Source organism: Amborella trichopoda, chromosome 8 (assembly GCF_054954075.1).
Source record: "Amborella trichopoda isolate Santa Cruz 75 chromosome 8, AtrichopodaSantaCruz75HAP2 v2.0, whole genome shotgun sequence".
In the NCBI taxonomy this organism is placed as follows: Eukaryota; Viridiplantae; Streptophyta; class Magnoliopsida; order Amborellales; family Amborellaceae; genus Amborella; species Amborella trichopoda.
The window spans coordinates 44,979,350-45,002,288 of record NC_142343.1 but is presented as its reverse complement, the minus strand read 5'-3'; the positions used below and the strand labels follow the sequence as shown (position 1 = coordinate 45,002,288).

Below are 22,939 nucleotides of genomic sequence, written 5' to 3'. Positions count from 1 at the left end.
CATTGTATAAAAACTAAAAAGTGTGGCTTGTATAGAGGAATCAAATTAGAGCTTACCTTCAAATAATGTCGAGAAATATGGTATCAACATTCAAAATCTTTGTGATAGCTTTAAACTATATTTTTTTATTTATTTATAAAATTTAAATATTAAAAAATAGTGTAAATAGGCATATCTATGAAATCTTGAAAATTAACGGTTAAAAAATACATTATAAAATATCTTATTTCCAAAACTTGAAATCTATTTTTTTTTTCTCGTGTTCATGCATCATGTCTAGATAATCAATTGGAGGATATTTGATTTGATGCTTCAATTTGATTGTTTAGAGCTCCCAAAAATAAGTGGCCGAAAAATATTTGGCGCTATTTTTTGCCCTTTTCGGCATAAAATGGCGGGTTATTTATTCCAATTAGCGAACTCCTGAATGTACATGCGTCACTCTCCTCCTTCCCCTAGGAACCTTCACGCACTTTCTTTCTCTGAGAACCACAGCCGAGACTGCCCTCTTTCTCTCTCTAAAACCCTGCTCGAGAAAACACCCTCAGGCCATCTATCCCGTTTGAAAGCTCTCTCTCTGCAAAACCATATCTGGGAAATCGATCCCATCCTGTTTTCCAGCCAAATGTTCCCGAATCCACGAAAATCCCTTTGAGCGGATCGGGGCCTTCTCTCTCCACAAATTGATTTACAGAGAGAGGTTGAAGCTTTATCTTTCTACAGAATTGTAGAGAGATAAATGGAGGCAGTTGCAGAGGGGTTATGGGGACTTGCAGATGTCCACGAGAAGAACGGGGACCTGAAAGCAGCAGTGAAATGCTTAGAAGCCATTTGTCAATGTCAAGTTTCGTTTCTGCCCATCATCGAGGTCAAGACTCGTATTAGGATCGCATCGATTCTCCTTAATCTCACACACAACGTCAAGCACGCCAAATCTCACCTTGAAAGAGCTGTAAGTTTCTCTCTCTCTCTCTCTCTCCATCTCCATCTCTTAATGTGGTACAATTTCACAGGCCATATATGGAAATCTCTCCCTCATTCTCCATCTCTTTCTCTCTCTCTCTATCTCTCCATCTCCATAATTTTTTGTTTCTCTATTTCCTTTTCTAATATTTGGTACTATTTCATAGGCTATTCATGGAAATCTCTCTCTCGTCTCTAAAATTTGGTACAATGTCACAGGTCATCTCCCTCTATCTCCATCTTTCCCTCTTATGGATATCTCCATCTCTGAAATTCAGCCCAATTTCATAGGTCATTATGGAAATCTCTCTTTCCCTCTCCACTCCCCTCTCTAAATTTTGGTACAAATTCATAACCCATTCATGGAAATCTCTCTCTCCCTCTCTCTCTCTCTCTCTCTCTCTCCCCATTATGCGATCGTCCAATTTCAGCAAAACCATACAAAACTACTCTCCCTTCTTATACAAGATACATCTCTATTCTCCCTCTATTTGAATCCCCGGCCATTTCCTAAATAAGCTTTTTGCATTTAGTTTTGACCTTATCATTATGGCTAGTGATGTACTTTACATATGTGGGTGTATGTATATGCACTACAATTTCTCCATATTAACTATAGATGATTTCATCTCTTTGAAAATTTATGGCATATGGCAAGTGTGTAGTGCCTTGACTGTTTTTATTTCAATCACATCACATTTAATAATTTTTATTTGATTTTCTCTCTGTGCTTTTGGGTTTTACTTTTCTTATTGTATGTATGTTTTGTGATTGAGGACTTATGGCCTCACTGATGGTATAGCCCGTAATAGAGCAGAATGGCGGACTAGGATTTGTGTAGCCGACCCCAATTAGTTGGGAAAATGCTTTGACGATGATGATATATGTTTTGTGATGTGTAACCTGCAGTCTGTTCATCATTTTTCGATGTTCTTGACAATCTGTTCATCATTTTTTGATGTTCTTGACATTCTTTTCATCATTTTTCGATGTTTTTGAATGGAAATTATATGACCATGAATGCATGATTCTTATTGTTTTTGTGTAATGTTTTATTGTACGCTTATGAAATTTTGCATGCTTTGTTCAGGCCTCATCAGTTGATTCAGTTCAAAATTCTGTATGTATGACTCTTGCATGGAGAAAATTGAGAATTACTTTATGTTTAGTTTTTTGATTTGTTGACTGAATTGATTTTGATGTTATTTCGTGTCCCATCCATTGTAAATATGCGGCACATGTTGGTTGTAGCAGTTATGTTAATTTATTTACAGGTTGGATATCTAATACTAATTAAGTTTTTTTTGACTTGATGAATTAGATGTCCTTATATCTGAGATGTCTCGATCAATCTTATGATGTCTATGATGCTGTAAATCTCGCATCTTTTCCCATGGGAAATTTGTTGTGGGATTATTGGTTGAATAAAATGGTAAAAGATCAGCGCCAAATTCATTTGAAAGTCTAGATGCACATACTGGCTAGTCACTGAGGATCCAAGGATTGGAGTCTCCGTGTAGGATCTCTTCAATGACTTCTGTTTTTATAGCCTATGGAAAATTAAGACCCTCCTGTGAGGGCTCATTTATGAGAATAGACTGCAGTGTGTGAAAAATTGGAAGAAAAGTTCTGCTTATCCAATATGCCCTGCGAATATCAATAACCTCCCATACTTGTGTGTTGCCTTCCTCACTTGTTAGCTTTGCACATAACCTAGAAATGGGAATCAATGCGTGTTATCTAGGTAACTCTGCTCCAAAGGTTTTCATATGTGGAGTATGGACTTGATGTGGTCTCTATGCAGGCATATTGTCTCTGATGCGATAAATAAGTTTTAAACAATTGATGAAATTAAAAAAATATAAGAATACAAAGAATAACATGAATATGTGATTTATGTTAAAGTACACATTTTAATTTAGCATTTATCTCTAATATACGTGTTGTTTGAGTCGCTGATAGCCTGATAAACAATAACATAGACATTTTCTGTCACTATTTTTTGATGCGATTCACATGTAAAATAAATTGATACATCACATTTATTAAATTAATATAACACAAAAGAAACTATATTATACCAAGTTACCAATCAAGCGCTTATAAAATAGAATAGCATCTAGCAGCTATAAGTATAATGTAACATATAGCCAAAACCCAAAAAAAAAAGATTATTGATTGATCCCCTTACAACCAGGAAACTGGTTTTAAGGGCTTTTTATTGGGGAGGGGGTTGTATACATCACCAAACCCTTTTGCCCCTTTTGGTGGGGGAAATGACCAAACTGCCCCTGCTTGTGGGCATCATTCCACCCATGAGCAGGCTCCTGTTATGCAGGCATCACCTTGAGTGATGTGCCTGCATATGCGGGAGATGTGTCACCTATGCAGGCCCATCATGCTAGTGCCCTTTGGTGGGTGTATGCAGTCGCCCAAGGGTGCATCTTCTTTGATGTGGCTTCATGAAATGTTATGAGGCTGCGTTTGATAACTATTTACTTCATATCTTCTTTTGGCTGTATGCTATGCAGGTTACTTCATACCTTCTTTTGGCTGTATGCTATGCAGGTTATTACTGAAGTAATGCAAGATATTTTACCACTTCTAAATACACACGCCTTGACATCTAATCCAATTTTTTCCGTTATGCAGCAATTGCTTTTAAAGCAAATTCCTTCATGTTTTGAGTTGAAGTGCAGAGCATACAGCTTGCTTAGTCAATGCTACCATTTAGTGGGTGCAGTTCTTCCTCAGAAGCAGATGTTGATAAGGGGCTTGGAATTGATTGCTTCTATTGGAGATGGGTATGTATAGGCTCATTTCCTACTGTAATTCATTTAATAGTGTAGCATGGATTTTTTTAATCATATTTTGCATTTCTTCAATTGCTGTATTCCTGTCTTAAATCTTATTTTTGTTTTCTGCTACACCAAATTTGTAAGGTCCTTGTCAAATCTGGACTAGACTGTAGTTTTTGCTGTTATTTTGTTCTCGTTTCCTCCAGTGGTCCAGTTCAACCTTGTTACCAATGTTTGACTACTAAGGCGAGTTGACTCAGACTTGCTTGAGTAACTCGGCCAGGCAGAGTGCCTTGCGTGAGCCTGAGTCCCGCCTCCTCCCCCCTTACCGCCCCAAAAAAAACGAAGAACAAGAAGAAGGAAAAACTCAGGGGAACGTAAAAGTTTATTAAAATCAATTAAAACAGGTTTATCATAGATTTTATTAAATCAATTATAATAGTCTTATTATTAGTTTTTTATATACTTTTCATGGTTTTGTATTTTTAATTATTTTTCTTACTTTTTATATATCTTATCGTATTTTTAATTATTTTTCTTACTTTTTATATATCTTATCATTTTCTGAGAAAATGATATTTAAATATTATTTTTTATTTTTATTTCTGTTGTTTATTATTTTCTGTGTGTTTTCCTTATTTTTAGTGATTTTTCAGGCTTTTTTCCAATTGGTATTTTTGCTATTTTTTTGGCTTGGTTCAAACTCGGTGTGGCAACTTGGATTTGCCCGAGCAACTCAGCTGGGCCAGGACTCAAGTTCCATGACCTAGTCGAGTTTGAAAACAGTGCTTGTTATTAATGTCTCTCCTATGCATCTTCTAACAAATGAACTCCTCAAATACCAAACCCGGCTGAGTATGAAGACTAAATGATTTACCTGTGGTTTCGCTTCTCTTAATTGCCTTAGAAGATTGAAAAAAAACACAATTCTTTTCTCTAACTTACACATTTTATGGTAAATCTGTGTAATTTAGTTTTTATATAGCAGGGAGAGGGGTTAGTTTGACTTGATATTAATCAAACTATTCCTAGTTGTAGTATATACTCCTGAAATGGAAATCATGGAGTTGATATAATGCAACTTCCATGAACCATCTGGCTGACTTGGCACTTTTTTCTCTTTCTTTCCTTCTTGATAAACATGAGCAATTTACCATGTACCTTACAAGTTTTTGAAAAGTTGTTTCTTTCCTTATCTTAGACATTAGCCTAAGGTTGAGAAGCTAATTATTTAGTTATCACTCTACGTCTGAATTCCTTTTTGTGGCATTGTCGATAGACTCAGTACTGTATTTCACTTATTAATTATCTCTTTCATTTAGTTAACCTTTTCTCAAGAAAATTCTCTCTTTTATTTTTTAACTGAGAACATCTCTTATGTTAGCAGATAGCTTTACTCAAGCTATTTATAGCATTTTGAGAGGAAATAAATTTTTATTGGGATATAAATTTTAAAAAGATTGGATCGGTTGAGCTGAAGCATTCTTTGCCATTTGGGTATTTATTTTAGTGTGAAAATCCAGAACTTAAATGTTGGGATTAACTTGCTCAATCTTCTCTAAAGCTTGTCAGGACAGTTGTGGTTCTGTAACTTCAATATACAACTTGCAAATGCTTTGATAATAGAAGGAGATTATCGAGGTGCACTATGTGCTTTGGAACGTGGGCAGCAGTGTGCTGTTGCGACAGGTTATATTGAACTTCAGGTACATAGGTCCACAAAGCTCTCATAGTTCTTGTCTCTATAATCTATCACATTTTTCTTCAAAATATTTTCTGATGCCTTCTTTTTCTTGTGAAGTTGGTTTTTGCAACTTCAGTGCTGCACCTACACCTCATGCAATGGGAAGATGTAAATGCTGTCAAGAGAGCTGTTGAAAAATGTGATGAAGTTTGGGCTAGTGTTCCACCTCATCTGGTAGGCCCGTATATACTTTTGTCATGGTATCTTTGTTCCGTGCATTGTAGCCTAACAAGCTATTTAATGATTTGAATGCTCTCTTCACCTTCTAAATTAATCATGCTATCCCTGCCTCTCTATTTCTAAGTTTCCATGGTTGATTTGGGAAGTTTGTAAAACTCAAGTTGATCCAATTTCCTCTAGGATACAGTTAAGTTATGATATAATTACTTCTCATTTCTTTGGTGATTATAAGTTTTGATATCAAATTGCTTCAGCAATAGTGAGTGTCAGAAACAAATTATGTATTATTGGGTGAATATGATTCTCATAATCTGTTCCTTTATAACTACATTCAAGAGTTTTAAGCAATAATCACTAATTTTCATGTATTTACCTATCTTCTTTTGCTACTTTCAGAGGCAGCCCTGTGTTGGTTTATATCTTTACAGTGAGCTATTGCACGCATTTTATCTACTCAAAGTATGTGATATCAAGGCTGTCGCTCAGCATGTTGACAAGCTTGATGCTACTTTAAAAGATGACTATCAACACACAAGTTCTGGTAATGGAGAATTGCATGAACAACTGATGTGGAGGAATAAACTAGGGTTGGCTCCTGCTCCACTTAATGGGGAGTGGCTTCCCAAAAGCGCTGTCCATGTTCTGGTTGATCTTGTTGCAGTTATATCTGGGCGTCCGAAAGGGTTATTCAAGGAATGTGGGAGACGGATTCAATCTGGATTGCGTGTGGTTCAAGGTACGCATCGTATGTCAATTGCTTTATTGGGAAAATATGCTATGGTTGAATGGGCATTGATTGTCCATTGTGCGTTTGGGTTATCACTGTCCAATGAAATGATGGATCAATTGAGAGAGCGTGTACCCGCCTTATGGGTCCTGTTCTGTTTTGGTGGGTCCTATTCTTCATCACCATTTATTTCAATGGACTGTAATGGCCCCTTGGACTATGGTTTCAGAACAGTCCACTGGATTATAGTACACTTTCTCTACTGTAGTGTAGAGTTGATGTTTGAGGTATCTGTAATCGATCGCTGATTGCCCCTTGTTAGGGATTTTTCACAATCTTTTTGTTAATCTTCTGTGATACGAAGTGGGTCTGGCTACATTCCTATTCCTGTGAACCCTCAATTTAACGAGTTTACTGAATTTTATATTTGAAATATACACTGACGATGGCCAATAGTGTCTAAATTGCTCTGTTATGTGCAGAGGAACTAGAGAAGCTCGGAATCATTAATAATGTGAGAGGTCAGCTTTTCATCCGCTATTAGCTTGCTTTGTATGTTTCAGTTGTGCATGTGCAAAGAGATGTTGTTCTTTCTTTATAATACACTGTTTTCATGGTTTGGCATATTTTTTCTTTTTTTACTTCTATTAGATCGATAACCTTAAATGTTGAATTTTCTTTCATATTTATAGTTATTGAATTTTCCTAGTTTGCATGGATCATTACTAAGACTTACAACCTTATAATCTAGCATTTCATGTGCAGAGGTAGATTTGCAACACTGGGCCATATGGAAGTCAGGCACATATTTGATGCTGCTCATGCACTTATTGGAAAACAAAGTAATAATTGAGCTCACGCGATCTGAATTTGTTGAAGCACAAGAGGTACTCAATTGCAGTTTTTATTTTTGCATTTGACTTTATTTTTCTGAATGGAAAGTATGAGAGGCCATCCAAATCAGTTAGTAAATATTGTTTCTTTTTCATTTTGGAAATCTAACTAAATACTGGCTATATGCATATTACCTTAATTGTATCAATTTCTCTAATGAAAGAACTGTTCAATGGTATCATATTTACTGTTATTTATGTTCTCCAGGCACTTATTCTAATGAAGAAATGGTTTATGCGCTTCCCCATTATTTTGCAAGGGTGCGAAAGCACAATTGAAATGCTCATTGGCCAGTATGCACATTCCCTAGGATGCTTTAACGAAGCTGCTTCACATTTTATTGAAGCAACAAAGGTTTGTTATTGGGTCTTGTCCTTTGCATGGTTATTTCTGTTTTTTGTAATTGAAGATACTGGAGGCGACAATGAGTTAATTTGGGTGCTGGAGGATGGCAATGAGAATAAAGTTGCAAAATTCATGTAGTAGGATGAATTTAGCAAAAGTAACTGTTGAATGGTATCAACTTTTCCTAATGTTTTAAAAAGAAGCATTGTTAATTATGCATGTGGTGTTTTGGGGACGGGAAAGTATCCTATATTTTCGGCTATATGAGAAAGTATACTATTCACAGAAGTATACCATGCACACAAGCTTATATAGTCAAAGGCTACCACGCTCCCATCACTGTCCAAATTGAGGATGTATGGTGGTGATGATTCCTATCTCCATCAAAGTCGGCCATTGTTCATCAAGAGGAGGAATGGTCATTACCACTATCCGTACTTGATGAAAGATGGTGAAGAGAGGTGCATTTAAAAGGTTCACTGCACACATTCTGTTTACAGTATAGTCTCACCTGGAACGACCTATGTCCTTAATAATCTGGCTTGCTGGTCATGTTTGGGAAAATTTATCATTATTGCACGTTTTTTATGAACTTTTGGATTGCTGATCACTGGATTATTATCTGGATTTTGGATAGAAGTTTGTATTATAAGAGAACAAAGATAGATTAATGCCTTGATCATCATTTTCCAGCTTACTGAGAGCAGATCCATGCAAGCTATGTGCCAAATTTATGCAGCCGTGTCTTACATTTGTATTGGAGATGCAGAATCATCGTCTAAGGTAGTTAGTTACTTGCCCATAGCCACAGCTCTTACATGCTGTTTATTATCTTGGGCACTCTGGTTTCTAGCTGTTGGTTTTTTATTAATTTGGTGACTCACTCTGACATAGTTATTTCATGTTCCATCAGGCATTAGACTTAATAGGGCCCATTTATAGGGCCATGGACTCTTATATAGGAGTGCGAGAGAAAACATGTGTTCTTTTCACTTATGGGCTTTTGCTGATGAAGCAACACAACTTGCAGGAAGCTCGGTAAGAATAATGCAAATCACTGTGGTGTTGGTGGTATTTATACTGTTATTTACATGACGTCAAGTTGTCGAAATATTAAAAAATTAATTTGAAGTCATATTGATGCGATGGCATGCCAGTCCCAAGCCCGGATGAAGGAGGATGGTTGTGTTAAGTAGGGAAGCTAGTGTAAAACTTAGCTAGATCTTTTCATGAATCCTGAACCTATGTGGCGGAAAAAGATTTGTGTAGCCAACCCTAAATAATTGGGATAAGGCTCGGATGATGATGATTGCTGCGGTGGCACTAGTGAAAGGATTGAGGAATTCTAATTTGAAAATGGGTATTATATAAATAGTCCTTCTGTGAGTGTGAAAGCACAATCCTAGAAGTGCTGGCTTCAAAAATCCAGATGTATATTACAGTTTGTGCAAAGATTGAATTTGAGTAAATTTAAAGACACTTACTAGTATGCTGCGGTTCAGTGTTCTTGTTACTGTCTTTCAATATCAGATATAATTCTGGTCTTTGGTTTTTTTATTGGAGAATAACTCTGGTATTTGCAATAGTTTTGTATTACCTTTTTCATTGCTACTTATTTTGTTCATCTATTTTGATTAATGACTGTGTCTCCATTTTTCTTGTGGGAACTGTGCGTTCAGAATCCGACTGGCAAGTGGTTTGAGGTTGACACACCAACATTTGGGCAATATTCAACTTGTTTCCCAGTACTTGACAATTCTTGGAAGCTTGGCTCTTGCTCTCCATGACAGTGGGCAAGCCAGGGAGATTTTGAAGTCTTCTTTGACATTAGCCAAGACACTTTATGACATACCTACACAGATTTGGGTGCTATCAGTCTTAACAGGTACACATGGTCTATGTCCTTTCTGAGTGATATAGACTTAGTTGGTAGGTTTTGGTTGGACCATGGCATGTATTGATATTTTGAATCTATTTCATCACATTCATATCGAAACTATTAATTAAAAAGAAATATCACTATAATGATGACCTCAAAAAAAAAAAAATTATACACATTTTACTGAACATTGACAAATACGACTTAATCTAATGCACTTGTGTGGTTCATTTGTTGATTTGATGAATGGCCTGTTTTGCCATATGAACTCTCTTTACAATCAGTTCTGAAGCTATGAGTGACTCTCTGCAGAGTTGTATCAAGAACTGGGTGAAACTGCAAATGAAATGGAGAACTCTGAGTATGAAAGGAAAAAAGCTGATGATTTGAAAAAAAGAATTTCTGATGCAGTTTCTTCAGTGCATCACCTTGATTTGGTATGTAGATCCTGTTTTCCTTTTGCATTACGGACAGGCATGACCTTTTTCAGGGTTTCATAATTTCTTCACAAAGTAATTATAATTCTGTGGACAGTGGAAACCCATGTATCACTGGAGTCTTCCTAATGAATTGATAATGAAGAGGGAACAAGATCCTCCATTAAGCTCATTTCATGTTTTGATTGTCCTGGTCTCGCTTCTTCCTGTTCTCATTTAAGTATCTATTCATTTGATCTTTTGGAGTATCTTACACTTCTATTAATCTTGTTTGCACAGATATGAAACTTGCAAAAGCATAGAATTAGAGAAAGGACATGAATGGGTTTAATGTCCTGATCACACTCAAATTTCTTGGATTTGGACCCTTTTTTTTTTTTCATTACAGAAATTGGCATCAAACACCTGTTTTATTAAATTATTAATAGAAAAAAAAATGGATATTTGAATGTCCCAAAAGAGGGGAAAAAAAAAGAAGAGAAAAAGAAATAGGGGAGGTTGAGAATTTTGGTCATTTTTCTCTTTTATATTTTAATTCTTATTCCTGTTTAGCTGGAATTCTCTGTAATTGTAACTGATCACCCTGACATTTTTCTACAGATCCAGACTCAGGTGGACAAAGTTAAACTTGAGGTCCAGCAGTTGCAAGAGCTCGACATCAAGAGAGTCCAGCCTGCTTCTTCTTTGAGAACTGATCTTGAGATCCCAGAGTCCATGGATATGCTCGTACAGTCATCGTCTGCTTCATCAAAACTATCTGCTGAAAGGAACAGGAGCCGACGAAAAGAAAAGATGCATCTTCCTTAATCGATTTTAATTATAGAACAAATCCCATCATCTTGCTCATGGGTACCTTCTGATTCTTAGTTTCCAAAAGGGCATTTTGGCTTCATGGGTGCTTCCATACTTTTTTCGTATGTATATGCTAACATCTATATGATCTGTGCAGCTCTGTAGCATTTCAAAAGCATTTCAGAGAATCATTGGATAGAACGTTGTACTTCCTTTGTGAGTCTGTTTGTTTTGAATGTATGTCATACCAAAGTATGAAATAAGAAAATGTTTTTACTCTGAACTCTCAAATTATGACATGAATAGAAGCTTGATCTCTTTGGGGTAGGCATTTAGGAAGGTGACCATTATCCAATGGACTAGGGGAAAACCATATTCTATTAGATCCTCTTCATATGGACTTAACTGTAGTACCTTGAAATCTTTTGTTTGCCTATTTATGGGTTCCGGTACTGGCTTGTCCTAATGACCGACAGTCTAATCAAGTCATCCATCTGGCCCATAGTTACTGGGATCTCTCAATTTGATGGCAATCTAGGGGATCCCATGCCCCCAGAGCTGGCCCTTGGGTGGATCTTGCTCCTGTATGGGAGGGAGGGGGGGGACACGATCTTTTATGAGGAAACAAGTACCAAATGCATATTTGTTAAAAACAAAGTAATTATCTTGCAAAATGTTGTTCTATATATTTCTAAAGAGAAAAGATATATGTTTGCCACATGGGTTTTAGACCTTTAGAACTTATCATGCGATTCCAAAAATGTTAGGATCTAGCTCCCAACATGTTAGGATCGAGATCTCTAATTCAAGGTGTATGAATGTCAATCCTGACCATGGGGAGCTTCTAGCCTATCACAATCCCATGTTCCCAATTTCACTGCAGGTCCCGATTCCAACAACTATGATCTGGCCATCTTTGTTCTTATTTATATGTTGGACAAGTTAGTTTAGTCGGATGGTGGTCACATTTGATTGTTTTAAGTCTTGTTATTAGGATGAGTTGGTGCATGTATTTACAGAAGTTATGTGAGTTTGGGCATATGTCAGACCTTCAAGAGCCAAAAGGGAATACTTATAGGCCCCTCTATGAAGATTAAAATGTCAAGCATCCACATGCCGCCCATAAGACATTAAGAGGTTTAGAGGGACACTGGTCTGCGGTTTCCTCAACAAGGTATGCATTTATAACATTTGAGCGTTTTTATTACTTTGCAGGTATCTTTTTCTATTCATGTTTATGACCTTTCTCTTTGATAAATTTTGCATGCCGATGTTATCATTCAAGTATTTAGCATATTGCACTCCTCAACGGAAAAAAGAACACAAGATGAGGAATTCTTCCAAATATCAGTGTATCAAAAAGCGCCAGGCGGGTCCTAGGCGGGAGCCCATAACTTGGGCGGCTGCCCATATGAAAATAAAAATAAAAATCCCAATATACCATATTCCAAGTTGAAAAAAAAAAGATAGAAGTCGAGAAGAGAATTTTGATAATCCATATTGTTAAAACCGTAAATTGTAAAACCATACAAGTGTAGGATATAAAAGTCAACACTCAACACAACAAAAATATACAGAAATTTAGAAAATATATAGTCTAACAAAAGTCAACACTCATGACTCAACACAACAGGCAACAGACGCAGCACTCAACACTCAACAGTCAACACCAAGTGGCAAGAGTCTTCAGTCATCATCATCATCATCAAAAGGAATGTCAATAGGGTAAGCCTCATCATATGCATCAGAGTCGAGGCCATCATCATCTGAGTCACCTCCCTCTTCAATATAACGCTCGTCCTCCTCTTTTTTTTCTGAATCTGCCTCTTCCTCCTCTTCTTCTACCTTCTTCTCACTAGTATGTGCAGTCTGTGCAGATGAGGCCTTAGGAGTCTTGGTTGCTCTTGTATAATTTCCTCCTTGGTAGTTTCAGGAACATTTTACACGGGGCAACATCCCCCGTAATACCGGCAAGGTGTTTTTTAAACCAGTAAATGCCCCTATTAGTATCCTTTCCACAATAATTACATTTAATAAGATTTTTATCACTTGGATTCGGGTTGTAACCATACTTCCAACCCGGATCACCACTCCGACTAGAAACTGGAGAAGATACTTCCATAGAACAAGGCTTATTTTCATCCTTTTTTGGTTCTTCAAAATTAAGAAGATTTCTAATCTCATCTCAAATTGCTTCAGGAACCGTTGTACAAGAAGCAATATTACCTTCAACACCATCAAGGTGTTTTTTTGAATCGGCTAATACCCCTATTGGTATCTTTTTTACAAAAATTACACCTTATACAATTTTTATCATTTGGTTTTGGGTTGTACTCATACTTACAACCCGGATCACTTTTTCTAGGAGTAGCAGAAATAGATATATGACAAAGATTTTGTTCTTGTTTTTGTTTTTCATAACTTTAAAATTGCTTGATCTCCTCCTTGATAGCTTCAAAAACATTTTTACAAGGGCCAACATCCCCCTTAATACCGGCAAGATATTTATTAAACCGGTTTATGCTTCATTTTGTATTTTTTTCACAAAAATTAAATCTAACGCAATTTTTGTCATTTGGATTTGGGTTGTATCTATATTTCCAACCCGGATCTCCACTCTGACTAATTCTTGAAGAAGGCATCTCAAAATAAAACAAGCAATCTAAAAAATGCACTTACTTTGGTTGCTTGAAGTCCAAACTTTGAGAAACACTTCGATGATTCGATCCAATAAAATGTAGTTTTTTTGGAGGTTTCTGTTACTCTAAAAGGGGTTCTGGTAGGTTTAGGGTTCAAATGAACCTAAAAGCCATCATTCTTAAGTTTTATATCTTTGGGCAGGGCGCAGGCCCTGGGCGGCCGTTTAAGCGGATTCCGTACCGCCTAGGTGGCCTCCCAAGGACCACCGCCCAGTTTGGCCGCCTAGGCCTGGGTAATGTGCCCAGGCCTTCTAGACCACTTAGGAGCTGGGTGGTCCGCTTTTTGAACTATGCCAAATATATTTTCTATTTTTCTGCCTGTCCAAAATTTTGCTTATAGAAAAAACTTGTTATTTTTTTCAAGCTTGTTTGCATGTATGTGTGTATAGTATGTATGTATATTATACATTATACAATTTAAAAAACGAAGTATATATTAACATACTGTTCAGTTTATGTATGTTTATTTGCGTGTGTGTGCTTATGTGCTTGTTATATGAGATAATAATTTTGACTGCAACTGGTGAAGGAGTGCACATCGATTATAGAGTTCCTCAAAGCTAAATTTGGTTGGAATTGACTGGGAGTGACGTGGTTATTTTTGGGGCGGTTTGCCAACTTGAGATGGCGAGGAAATGCTTGGCTACCAACAGACAAGAAATCAATTATTTATTTATTTTCTTTTCTGTTTTGGCTCAACATGTAATCCTCTTGTAACATTCTTTATTACAAGGTTTTTGTTCCACAAATTATTCTTAAATTTATTTTCCTCACGATTTTCACTGATATGCTTTGGTAGTAGATGCTACAGGTCTCATAGGTTTAAACTATTGTTTTGTTCATTGTCATTTTGTGTGCTTTTAGGGGCCTTGAGGGTAATCCAAATCTAGAGGTACGAGTAGGTAACAAGTCTTGGGCTATGCACTTCCTTTTTTTTGTTCCATAATGCGGAAATGTTTTGGGCTGTGAGTTGGGCATGCATGCATACATACAGGTGTGTATGTGTGTGTGTGTGAGAGAGAGAGAGAGCGAGAGGATGTATGTGCAAACTTTTTGAAGATCATTTTCAATGCTAGGGAAATTGTCTAGTGTCATTTATACTTTGGTATAAAGGTTACCCAGGGCCATCGATTTTGGGGTTAAACAAATCTCTCTCTCTCTCTCTCTCTCTCTCTCTCTCTCTCTCTCAGATATGCTTATATTTTGTTTTACCCAGATTTACTAAGCTTGTGTCAGACTTTTCATATTATAAAGTTTGCTTTCATCCTTCACACCCTAAAATTTGAAGCTGTTTTCATCATAATAACCTAACTCTCTGTGCCGCGAGATTCTAAGCATTTTTTTCTTTCTAATCGCATCCCCTCCTATCCTTTCTTTTTATAATGACTTTGCTTTTGATGCATAATGGGTGTTTTCTTAGCTTGGTTGATGATGTTTTAACCCAAGACGTGGGCATGGCTACATGTAGCTATGTGTATGTATGTGCCTATACATACATGGTTGTTTGTGTCTAATATGTATCTGGTACGTAATATGTGTGTTCATATGTCTGTGCACACATGCCTATGCAACCGCATGTGTGGGTGTATGCATGTGTCTATGTGGGTAGGCATTGTATGTGCATGCATATATTTGGGTATGAAATTTTCATCATGGTCCAACCATGGTTATAATCAAGGACATCTAAACCTTCCCTTCTCTTATTTTTTCTTAATGATTTTATGCTTCCATATGAACATAATATACATTTGCTCGGTCGAGTACAGTATCTATGAATATTTTTAGGCCTCAAATTTTGGGGATGAAATATCCTCAACCTAGCAACCAACCTCAAAAAAGAAATGCATTCTAAAATCTTTATGTGGCTAAATAAGATAGTATCCTAAAATTCAATAGAGGCTGTCCAATTTTTTGAAAATTAGATCAAAGTGTTTAGAAACTTGTAATCCTTTTTTTTTTTTTAAGAAAAAAAATACTTTATCTCATGGTTCCTGAGTAGGTCACAAATTTCAGATCGGAGAAAAATCCTCATAACTTTCTGTTCTGCGGCTTCTTCAAGGGACTAAGTATGTGGTGTGCTCTAAGAGGCTACGCTATTATATTCTTTATTTGTAGAACAACTAAAGTTGTTAGATATGTTGTTGCTGAGTTGATCATGAAACATGATATGATGTACATCTGAATTCTACAGGATATGCTGGAATTTTTGGCTTCCTTTTCCTGTTGCTTTGGCATTACCAGTTTGTTGAAGGCATGGAACTTTAGGGCAGGGATATATATAGAAACCTCAGACGTTTGTTCCTTTGACAAGAGTCATGCTTCAACAGGTGGTAGGGCAGCAATCTCTTTAAGCGGTCTCCACACAAACTTTCTCCTGATCACTGATTCTTGTAAGTATCATGGGTGCAGAAAATTGAATGTTTTTCAAAGAAACTATGGGAATTCAAAGAGATTATTAATTGAAGGAGATGATCAAATTGGAATTCTCTTGTATTTGGTTACGTGGGGGTTCCCTCCCGAACCATCAGATTAGAAATTTGATGGGTGGTAGCATGCTAGTTACTGATGTTCAAAAAAAAAAGGCATGCTAGTTACTGAGTAGGGGGATGGTAGGTTGTGGGTTGGTAATCACTGTCGTATCACCTTCAGATTTTGAGTCTAAAGATTACAGAACCAAATATGAGGGATCTCCTGGATGATCATGCCCCTTGAATAAAAACAAAAGGGAAAAAACAGTTTAGTTTATAAAGAAATAAGGGTTCTTTAATGCCTGAAAATAACAAAGTATTATGATATGATGAGGATGAAGAGAATGTGACATTAAACAGCAAATGGATATGTGAAGTCCCTTATTTGGCAATGTTGGGATTAGGATGCAAAATGTATTATAGGATGATGGAGGCTATCACTCTTAATTTTGATGGTGAAAGAGTAGAGTTGGAGTTTTGAAATAATTTTATTAATCATTTGGAGCCCTAAGGGTATCAAAAAATTCTTCAAAAAAGGTATATAATAGCGTAGTAATTCTTCAAAAAAGGTGCTCCTTTGATATGATCATTAATGCTTAATACTATAGTTTTCACAGTTACTTGTAAAGGTAAGAAAAGTTGTTCTCCTTGTATGATTATTTGTGTCCAAATGAGGCCTACCTATTTGTAGTTATTGCCATGACAATTATATACGGGGATTGTTCACAAAGAAATCATTTATCTTTCATACATGGAGGTTACAATCATTCGCACTCTTTAGATGTCCAATTGGATTGCTTGGAGTGAGTCACGAAGTCTGAGATTCTTTTTTTTTAAGAAGTTTGTGTCTATGCAATGACACTCTTATAACCACGCATTTTGAAATTTAAGGGACAAGAATGATTGTCGTCTCTATGTATAAAAGATAAATGGTCTCTCTGTAGACAACATCATTTTGAGCTAAAAGATTAACCGTATATCACTATTGTACAACAAATGAAAGAAGCTCTTGGTCATGCATAAAATTTTGTATTAACGAATATGATAATAAAAAAATACACAATGTGAGAGTCTTACCAGTTACCACACTCAGCAATCACTTTGACTTTGGGGCGCAGGCTTGGAAGTAAAGCTAGGAATTGGAGTTCAGCTTTGGATAGCACCTACAGGTAATGAGTTGCATGTGTGAAGCAGAACGTATTTTCTTATTTGGAGGAGTAAAACAAAGTCTAAGAGGAGATATCATTGAACTGATCCAATCACCTCAAGACACGCATCTTTAAATCAACCATTTAATTGACAATTGTTGCCTCAAAATAGATCATTTTACTCTAAGTACATCTTCAACTATTTTGTAAAAAATATGCAAACCCATATTGTTCTTGATTTAGAATCTTGAATAAATATGGTTATTTTGGTAATATATTTGCAAATCCACATTGTTCTTGATTTAGAATCTTGAATAAGCATGGTTACTTTGGTAATTTATTTGCAAATCCACATTGTTCTTGATTTAAAATCTTGAATAAGCATGGTTATTTTGGTAATTTATTCTACTCAAGTGGCCTAAGCCAAAATACAAGTACCTGTGTATGTTTCCACTTCAAAGTTTGGAACATATTTTTCAAATTAAAATCTGTTTGGCTCTGAAACCTAGAACAAGTAGCTAAAACGTTGAGACTGCACTTGATTTGTTGTTGCCAAACTTAGGACATTTTTCCATTAAGATCTTTTGTTTTTGGGGTTTGGATTTTGAAACAAGTAAGGACATTTTGATAAATTGGAAACACTTGTGTTTTGGGCTAAATTATCGAAATACTCTTGCTGATCAAAACTTGGTTGGAAGCATTTTGAGCTTTTCTAAACAAGATATTTGAGGAGTTACTTAAGAGGGATGACGACCGGTGATTTTCAGTTCAGATGTGGTTTACCCATTTCAATGATAATTTTTGCAATATTAGTGAATTTTAGATGATCATAGGCTATTAAATTATCACATCCTTGAGGGTGATATGGAGAGTGAGGGAGACCCAATGTCATTTCAATAAACCAACTCATCATGGTTTTTCCACAGTATATTGGGTGATATAGAGAGGGAGTGTGACCCCATGTCATTTCAATAAATCAACTCATTATGGTTTTTCCACAGTCGATTGTGTTATGACTGTCCCTTTATGTCTCATATAGGTACATAAATTCATTTCCATAAATTTATGTATGTGCAGGCATTAGTCTTGATAGCATGGGAAAAGAAATAGGTTACCATATTTAAAATAAAAAAGAAATGGGGTATGTACCTTGGCTTCCATTATCCAAACTACTAGGCCTTTGGCATTTGGTGGGAGGAGAGAGAGCCTGTAGTCTACCTCTGGGGGGAAGTACCATCTAGCTATAGGCTGCCTGCCCAAATGAGCCTGGAAAAAAGCTTGGCTCTTAAAATTTTAGTATTGACACAATAATATTGACTAAGGTATGCCTTAAGTCTTTTTTTGGATAGTTCAATATTAGGATTTGAACTTGGGATGTGATGATGCAATTTTCAACACCTTATTTGTTCATGAAAGAAATATATACAATGAGACCATTTACTTTCAATAAAAGGTCACAATCATTATCGATTGTGGGATTTGAGATTTGGCAGCTGAGTATATGTTATTATTTGGGCACAAAATTCAAAATAAATTTTTTTGAATGTTGTGACAAACACACTTTCATCTATTAGATTTCATATCCAATGGTTAAAAGTGTTTGTGACTTTTTTGTACAAAAAATAAATGGTCTCATGTTATACAATCCCTTTCATGAAATTGAGAGTGTCTAATGATACGATTACTTTTTGTATGAAAAGGTTTATCACCCTAAGCTGAAGTTCAAACACCCCAAGTTGCCAAATGTAAAATTGGAATAGTTATGGTGTCTCATTTATCCAACATATTTGAGGAAAAACAACCTTTTCATACTTAAAAAGAGTGTAGTCACTTAAAGAGTGTAGTCAATGATATTATGCTTGGGTTAATTTGGCTAGAAATCAACATCCAGTCTATCAGAGTTACAGTTGAATTTGGTACCCAAACTAAACCTATAATTCATCAGAGTTATAGTTGAATTTGATATCCAAACTAAACCCATAATTCAGCATTTTTCAGACACCAAAAGCTTGACTTCGGATTATTTGATAAGATCTCAATCACAGTGCAATATACTTTAGCTGGAGTGCAACACTCTTTTTGCACTCTTGTAGGGTATTATCTGTGTACTACATGTCATCTCCACCATCAATTCAGTGATAGATGGTAAAAGTTGTATTCCTCCACCATTATTTTCTCAATCAAAGGAATAGTTCATCTCTAGTCTATGGCATAGAGACTGGGCTGTAGTATACAAACTGATACATTGCAGCTACTATGCTACACCTCTCTCTGTTTCATAATTTTGAATAGTTTCAGTCTAAAAGAGAATCTTGGCTATGTAATTAATAAAAAGCAGAGTGAATATGGTGTACTACAAAAGTTTGTTGTACACTTACTCAGAGGCTAAAGACCTACTTAATAAGGTTTTTCCTTGATATGAAATTTTAGGATCTTTTTTAGAATTATTGTGAGTATTTTTCAAAATAAAAGAGTTAAAAAGTTACAAAAAGCTTAGATATGAACTTACAACTTTTTTCTTGATATGAAATTTTAGGATCTTTTTTAGAATTATTGTGTGAGAATTTTTCAAAATAAAAAAGTTAAAAGTTACAAAAAGCTTAGATATGAACTTACAAATATTGGACTATCTCTGTTTAATCCTAGGGTGTTATTTTTCAGGCAATTCTAGAGTAACTCTCTCTGTTTTTTTGGTTGGTTACTAGGTTGAGGAGGCGTATAATCTTTTGGCGAAGTAAGAAAACAGTACCGGGCAAACAGGGTGTATCTTGGTTAGTGTGGTCTCTGGATCACCGAGTCCTCGGGCCGAGAGGTCGAGGAAGTAGTAACCTTGGTATCTCAACCTTGTGAAGTAGCGACCCTCGTATCCTCCCTCATGAGGTGGGTAAATAGCTAATGCCTTGTGTTCCTCCACATCAGAGAGCCATTTGCCCAAGTCTGGTTTCACTAGGTCACCCCCTATGAAATCTTGTAGTCCACATTTTATTCTACTCCTTAGCTTGGTTTGGCTGAGAAATTTGATAGACTTTGATGCATGTGGTTGCCGGAAACCACTTGTGGTACCGGAAAATGGTGCCGGAGTCGGCGTGTATCGGAAGATGGGGATTGCCATTGAATCCAATGGGGAGAGGGAGCCATGAGATGAGGTAGAGGGTGTTTGGTGGGAGGGGCTCTAATGGTTTTGGTTTTTTTTGTGGTGGAGATATAGGATAAGGGGGAGAGAGAGAGCTATGCAGTGTCTCTATCTGCCACAAGAGAGTGAGTGAGCCTATCTAGTCTCTCTATATGCCGCTAGAGAGAGAAAGAGAGTGAGGAGAGATAATTTGTCACTTTGTATGTGCAAAAGATTTGAGGATGTGGAGAGAGAGAGAGATGAACATATGGGGGAAGAGAAGAGCTGAACACATGAAGATAGAGAAAATGCAGTTTTAGATATGCAAACCGACCGTTATGATGGCTTGAAAAGATATTTCGGCATTTGAATATGACTCTTGAAGCTCTGAAAGTGGTACTGATTTAGTAGATATGTGGATACTTGAAAATGAATGTCCAGATAACATGTATTATACGCTTCTAAAACTTCTTAAAATTACTTGTCAAGATTGATTGGGATGATCAATTTAGTGGTTTTTGGACACGATATGTAATTTTTTTTGATAGATTGAGATGTGGCTGTATTTTTTTATCTTTAAATTTAAGACCTCAAGAATGGGGTTGGGGATGGGGTTGGGGATGTGGTGGTAGCACTATCTGTGTCTCAATTAAGATCTAAGAGTCTATTCTCACCTAACACATTAAAAAACCACTAACAATTTAAAAAGCAGGTAGGGCTTCATCATCCCCATTCAAGTACCTCCTTTTTTTTGTTCTTTTTTTTTTTGAAACCTATACTAAGCCTTTTCAGAAATCAAATAATAAATCTATTATTTTGTCTGTATCCAAATGGTCCTACGGTGTCAAAGAAACTTAAAAACACCACAAAGATGAATTGCGTGCAACATGCTCTCGCAAGAGACAACTTACTTACTCCGATAAAATACTCTTTTAAGAGTATTTTTTTTTGTTAGAGAGTGAGGAATCTAGTTAAAAGTCATTATATCTGATCGGTTATTATCAATGAAAAGGTTTATATAAGTTTGCAATCTTATATTAGAGAAGTAAGGTGGAATTCCAAAATCCAGTAGAAAAGAGTTTAGAATTTGGAAATAAAAACCTTTCAATTAGTCATGTCGACTTCGGGGATGCATAGACAAAGAAAATGAAAGAATTTCAAGTTCTAAAAATGGTTTATGTTTTCTGTTTATATTCAAGAATTTCAAGTGTTTATATATTTGTTCAATTTATACTATTTTTTAAATTTTAAATTTCATAATTAGAATTAAACATGAATTTTCTAGTGATCGGGTTTCTTACATTGGAACTACATCTTCCGGCTATAGAGATGCACATTATCTATTATATATTAAGCGTGAGGAATGCCCCTTCTATTTTTGTGCCATGTGACCAATTTTTTCTTTTCTTTAATAAATTTCTCCCTTTATCTATAAGATTTCATCTTCTTTCCCCCTTTTATTTTTGTGCTATGTGTCCCATTTTTCATCTTCCTTAATAAATCTCTCCCAATACACACAAGTTTTTCTCTGCATCCTTAATAAATATCTCTCCCAATACACACAAGTTTCTCTCTGCAGTCTCTCTCTATTACACCTTTTTTTAAATATCTTTCTCATGTCTCATATTTCTTCCTTCCTAATAAATCAGCCTCCACCCCCACCCCCACCCTCACCCTCACCCTCACCCTCACCTTTTATGATTATCTCCCCATTTTTTTCTTTGAATTGGTCAAAATACACAAATTTTCTTACTTTTTATGGAGGATTAGATCCAGTAACAGGGGATCTATGGCTGATCGATATTGCACACCCTCATTTGGGTCACATGTATAGGACCAAATGGGGAATTGGTCATGGTCTAAAAGAGGTTTTAGAGGCTCTCCTTACCTACAAGATTTTATTTTCTCTCTCCTCTATTTTTGTGCCATGTATCCCGTTTTTTCTTCTTTAATAAATCTCCTTCCTCCCATTTAATTTTCTCTCCTCTCTCTCATCCTATTACAAATTTCTTTAAATATCTTCTCCTATTTTGTGTCACCTATTCCATCTTTCCTCCTTTCCAATAAATCACCCCCTACCCTTTCTACCATTTCTATCTCACTCCCTCTTTCTTAAAATATCTTTTCCATTTATTTTCTTAAAAACTCTTATCTCTTCCTTATTTATAACATCTACTGTTTCTATTTCTATCTCTATTTCCCTCTTTAATAAAATCTCCCCCATTTATTTTCTTAAAATCGCTCCTCTTAAAGGTCTCTCTCTCAACCGGTTCTCTCTATTTCTCTCTCTATTTTTGCACTTCCAATAACGTATAATAAAGAAGCCCCTTATTTCTCTTTGCCTGCCATGTTAGAAGCCCCTTATTTCTCTTTGCCTGCCATGTTAGTTTTTTTTTTACGTGTTACTCTTTTTATTTTCTCTAATTTGCACTTCTTGTCATTAATTGTAATCCTCTATGTGATAACTCTCATCTTAAATTTCACTTAAAGTATTTACTTTATTTCACTAATCTCCTCCTTTAAATCTCTCTCTCAATCTCTCCCTACCAAAATGTCTTTTTAGGAAAAACCTCTTTATAATCTCTCATCATAAACCCTCGTATCCCATCCCAAAAGCTTATCACGTCCCATCTTATCTCTCTCTCAAGTTCATTTATTTATTGATCTCTCACAGTGAGTTTTTAGCTCAAAAATATTTTCCTCAGAGCAAAGTAGAAGGTACGCTGTTTGTTTCTATCTCTATGTAGTATATT

General features: G+C 36.0%; 2 protein-coding genes and 1 long non-coding RNA gene across 10 annotated transcripts; 2 read left to right on the top strand and 1 right to left on the bottom strand.

Annotated features, from left to right (window-relative positions):
* Window positions 1–425: 425 nt before the first annotated feature.
* On the top strand, window positions 426–14,244 carry LOC18432443 (Tetratricopeptide repeat (TPR)-like superfamily protein). Of its 5 annotated transcripts, XR_002280648.2 has the most exons (17): window positions 426–952; window positions 3,616–3,767; window positions 5,326–5,467; window positions 5,563–5,679; window positions 6,082–6,421; window positions 6,895–6,933; window positions 7,178–7,299; window positions 7,514–7,660; window positions 8,345–8,434; window positions 8,565–8,689; window positions 9,331–9,536; window positions 9,843–9,967; window positions 10,568–10,816; window positions 10,917–10,975; window positions 11,779–11,933; window positions 12,393–12,484; window positions 13,988–14,244. XR_002280648.2 is itself a non-coding variant. In XM_020666172.2 (14 exons), exons 1-13 carry the CDS (start codon window positions 740–742, stop codon window positions 10,772–10,774), a joined length of 2,025 nt encoding a protein of 674 aa, XP_020521831.1. In that variant the 5' UTR covers window positions 426–739; the 3' UTR covers window positions 10,775–10,816; window positions 10,917–11,042. The 5 variants fall into 5 exon arrangements, 2 of the variants coding, with proteins under 2 accessions (XP_020521831.1, XP_088730199.1); XR_016060906.1 differs by lacking the exon at window positions 12,393–12,484; XR_016060907.1 differs by lacking the exon at window positions 12,393–12,484 and having other exon boundaries at window positions 11,754–11,933.
* Window positions 14,245–15,534: 1,290 nt separating this feature from the next.
* NDHN (NADH dehydrogenase-like complex N) lies at window positions 15,535–20,480 on the bottom strand. 4 transcript variants are annotated; one of them, XM_011624402.3, is made up of 4 exons: window positions 19,824–20,480; window positions 18,224–18,340; window positions 17,004–17,089; window positions 15,535–15,832 (listed from the first exon to the last, which is right to left on the bottom strand). In XM_011624402.3, exons 1-4 carry the CDS (start codon window positions 20,184–20,186, stop codon window positions 15,772–15,774), a joined length of 627 nt encoding a protein of 208 aa, XP_011622704.1. In that variant the 5' UTR covers window positions 20,187–20,480; the 3' UTR covers window positions 15,535–15,771. The 4 variants fall into 4 exon arrangements, with proteins under 4 accessions (XP_011622704.1, XP_011622705.1, XP_088730200.1 ...); XM_011624403.3 differs by having other exon boundaries at window positions 15,535–16,165; window positions 19,824–20,326; XM_088874074.1 differs by lacking the exon at window positions 18,224–18,340 and having other exon boundaries at window positions 19,824–20,198.
* On the top strand, window positions 15,650–20,714 carry LOC148781138 (uncharacterized). Its single transcript, XR_016060908.1, has 3 exons — window positions 15,650–15,848; window positions 17,045–17,095; window positions 19,780–20,714. It is a non-coding gene; the product is annotated as an uncharacterized LOC148781138 (long non-coding RNA).
* The last annotated feature ends 2,225 nt before the right edge of the window (window positions 20,715–22,939 follow it).

What these genes read in the sequence shown, in the direction of transcription:
- LOC18432443 (XM_020666172.2), top strand. Translation starts at nt 740, where the DNA reads ATGGAGGCAGTTGCAGAGGGGTTATGGGGACTTGCAGATGTCCACGAG. An exon ending in ATTGCTTCTATTGGAGATGG is followed by an intron (nt 3,768 to 5,325) that starts GTATGTATAGGC and finishes TCTTCTCTAAAG; the next exon opens with CTTGTCAGGACAGTTGTGGT. An exon ending in GGTGCTATCAGTCTTAACAG is followed by an intron (nt 9,537 to 9,842) that starts GTACACATGGTC and finishes GACTCTCTGCAG; the next exon opens with AGTTGTATCAAGAACTGGGT.
- NDHN (XM_011624402.3), bottom strand. Translation starts at nt 20,186, where the DNA reads ATGGCAATCCCCATCTTCCGATACACGCCGACTCCGGCACCATTTTCC. An exon ending in AGATACACCCTGTTTGCCCG is followed by an intron (nt 18,341 to 19,823) that starts GTACTGTTTTCT and finishes GCTTTTTTCCAG; the next exon opens with GCTCATTTGGGCAGGCAGCC. An exon ending in TTTGGATAATGGAAGCCAAG is followed by an intron (nt 17,090 to 18,223) that starts GTACATACCCCA and finishes CATTACCTGTAG; the next exon opens with GTGCTATCCAAAGCTGAACT.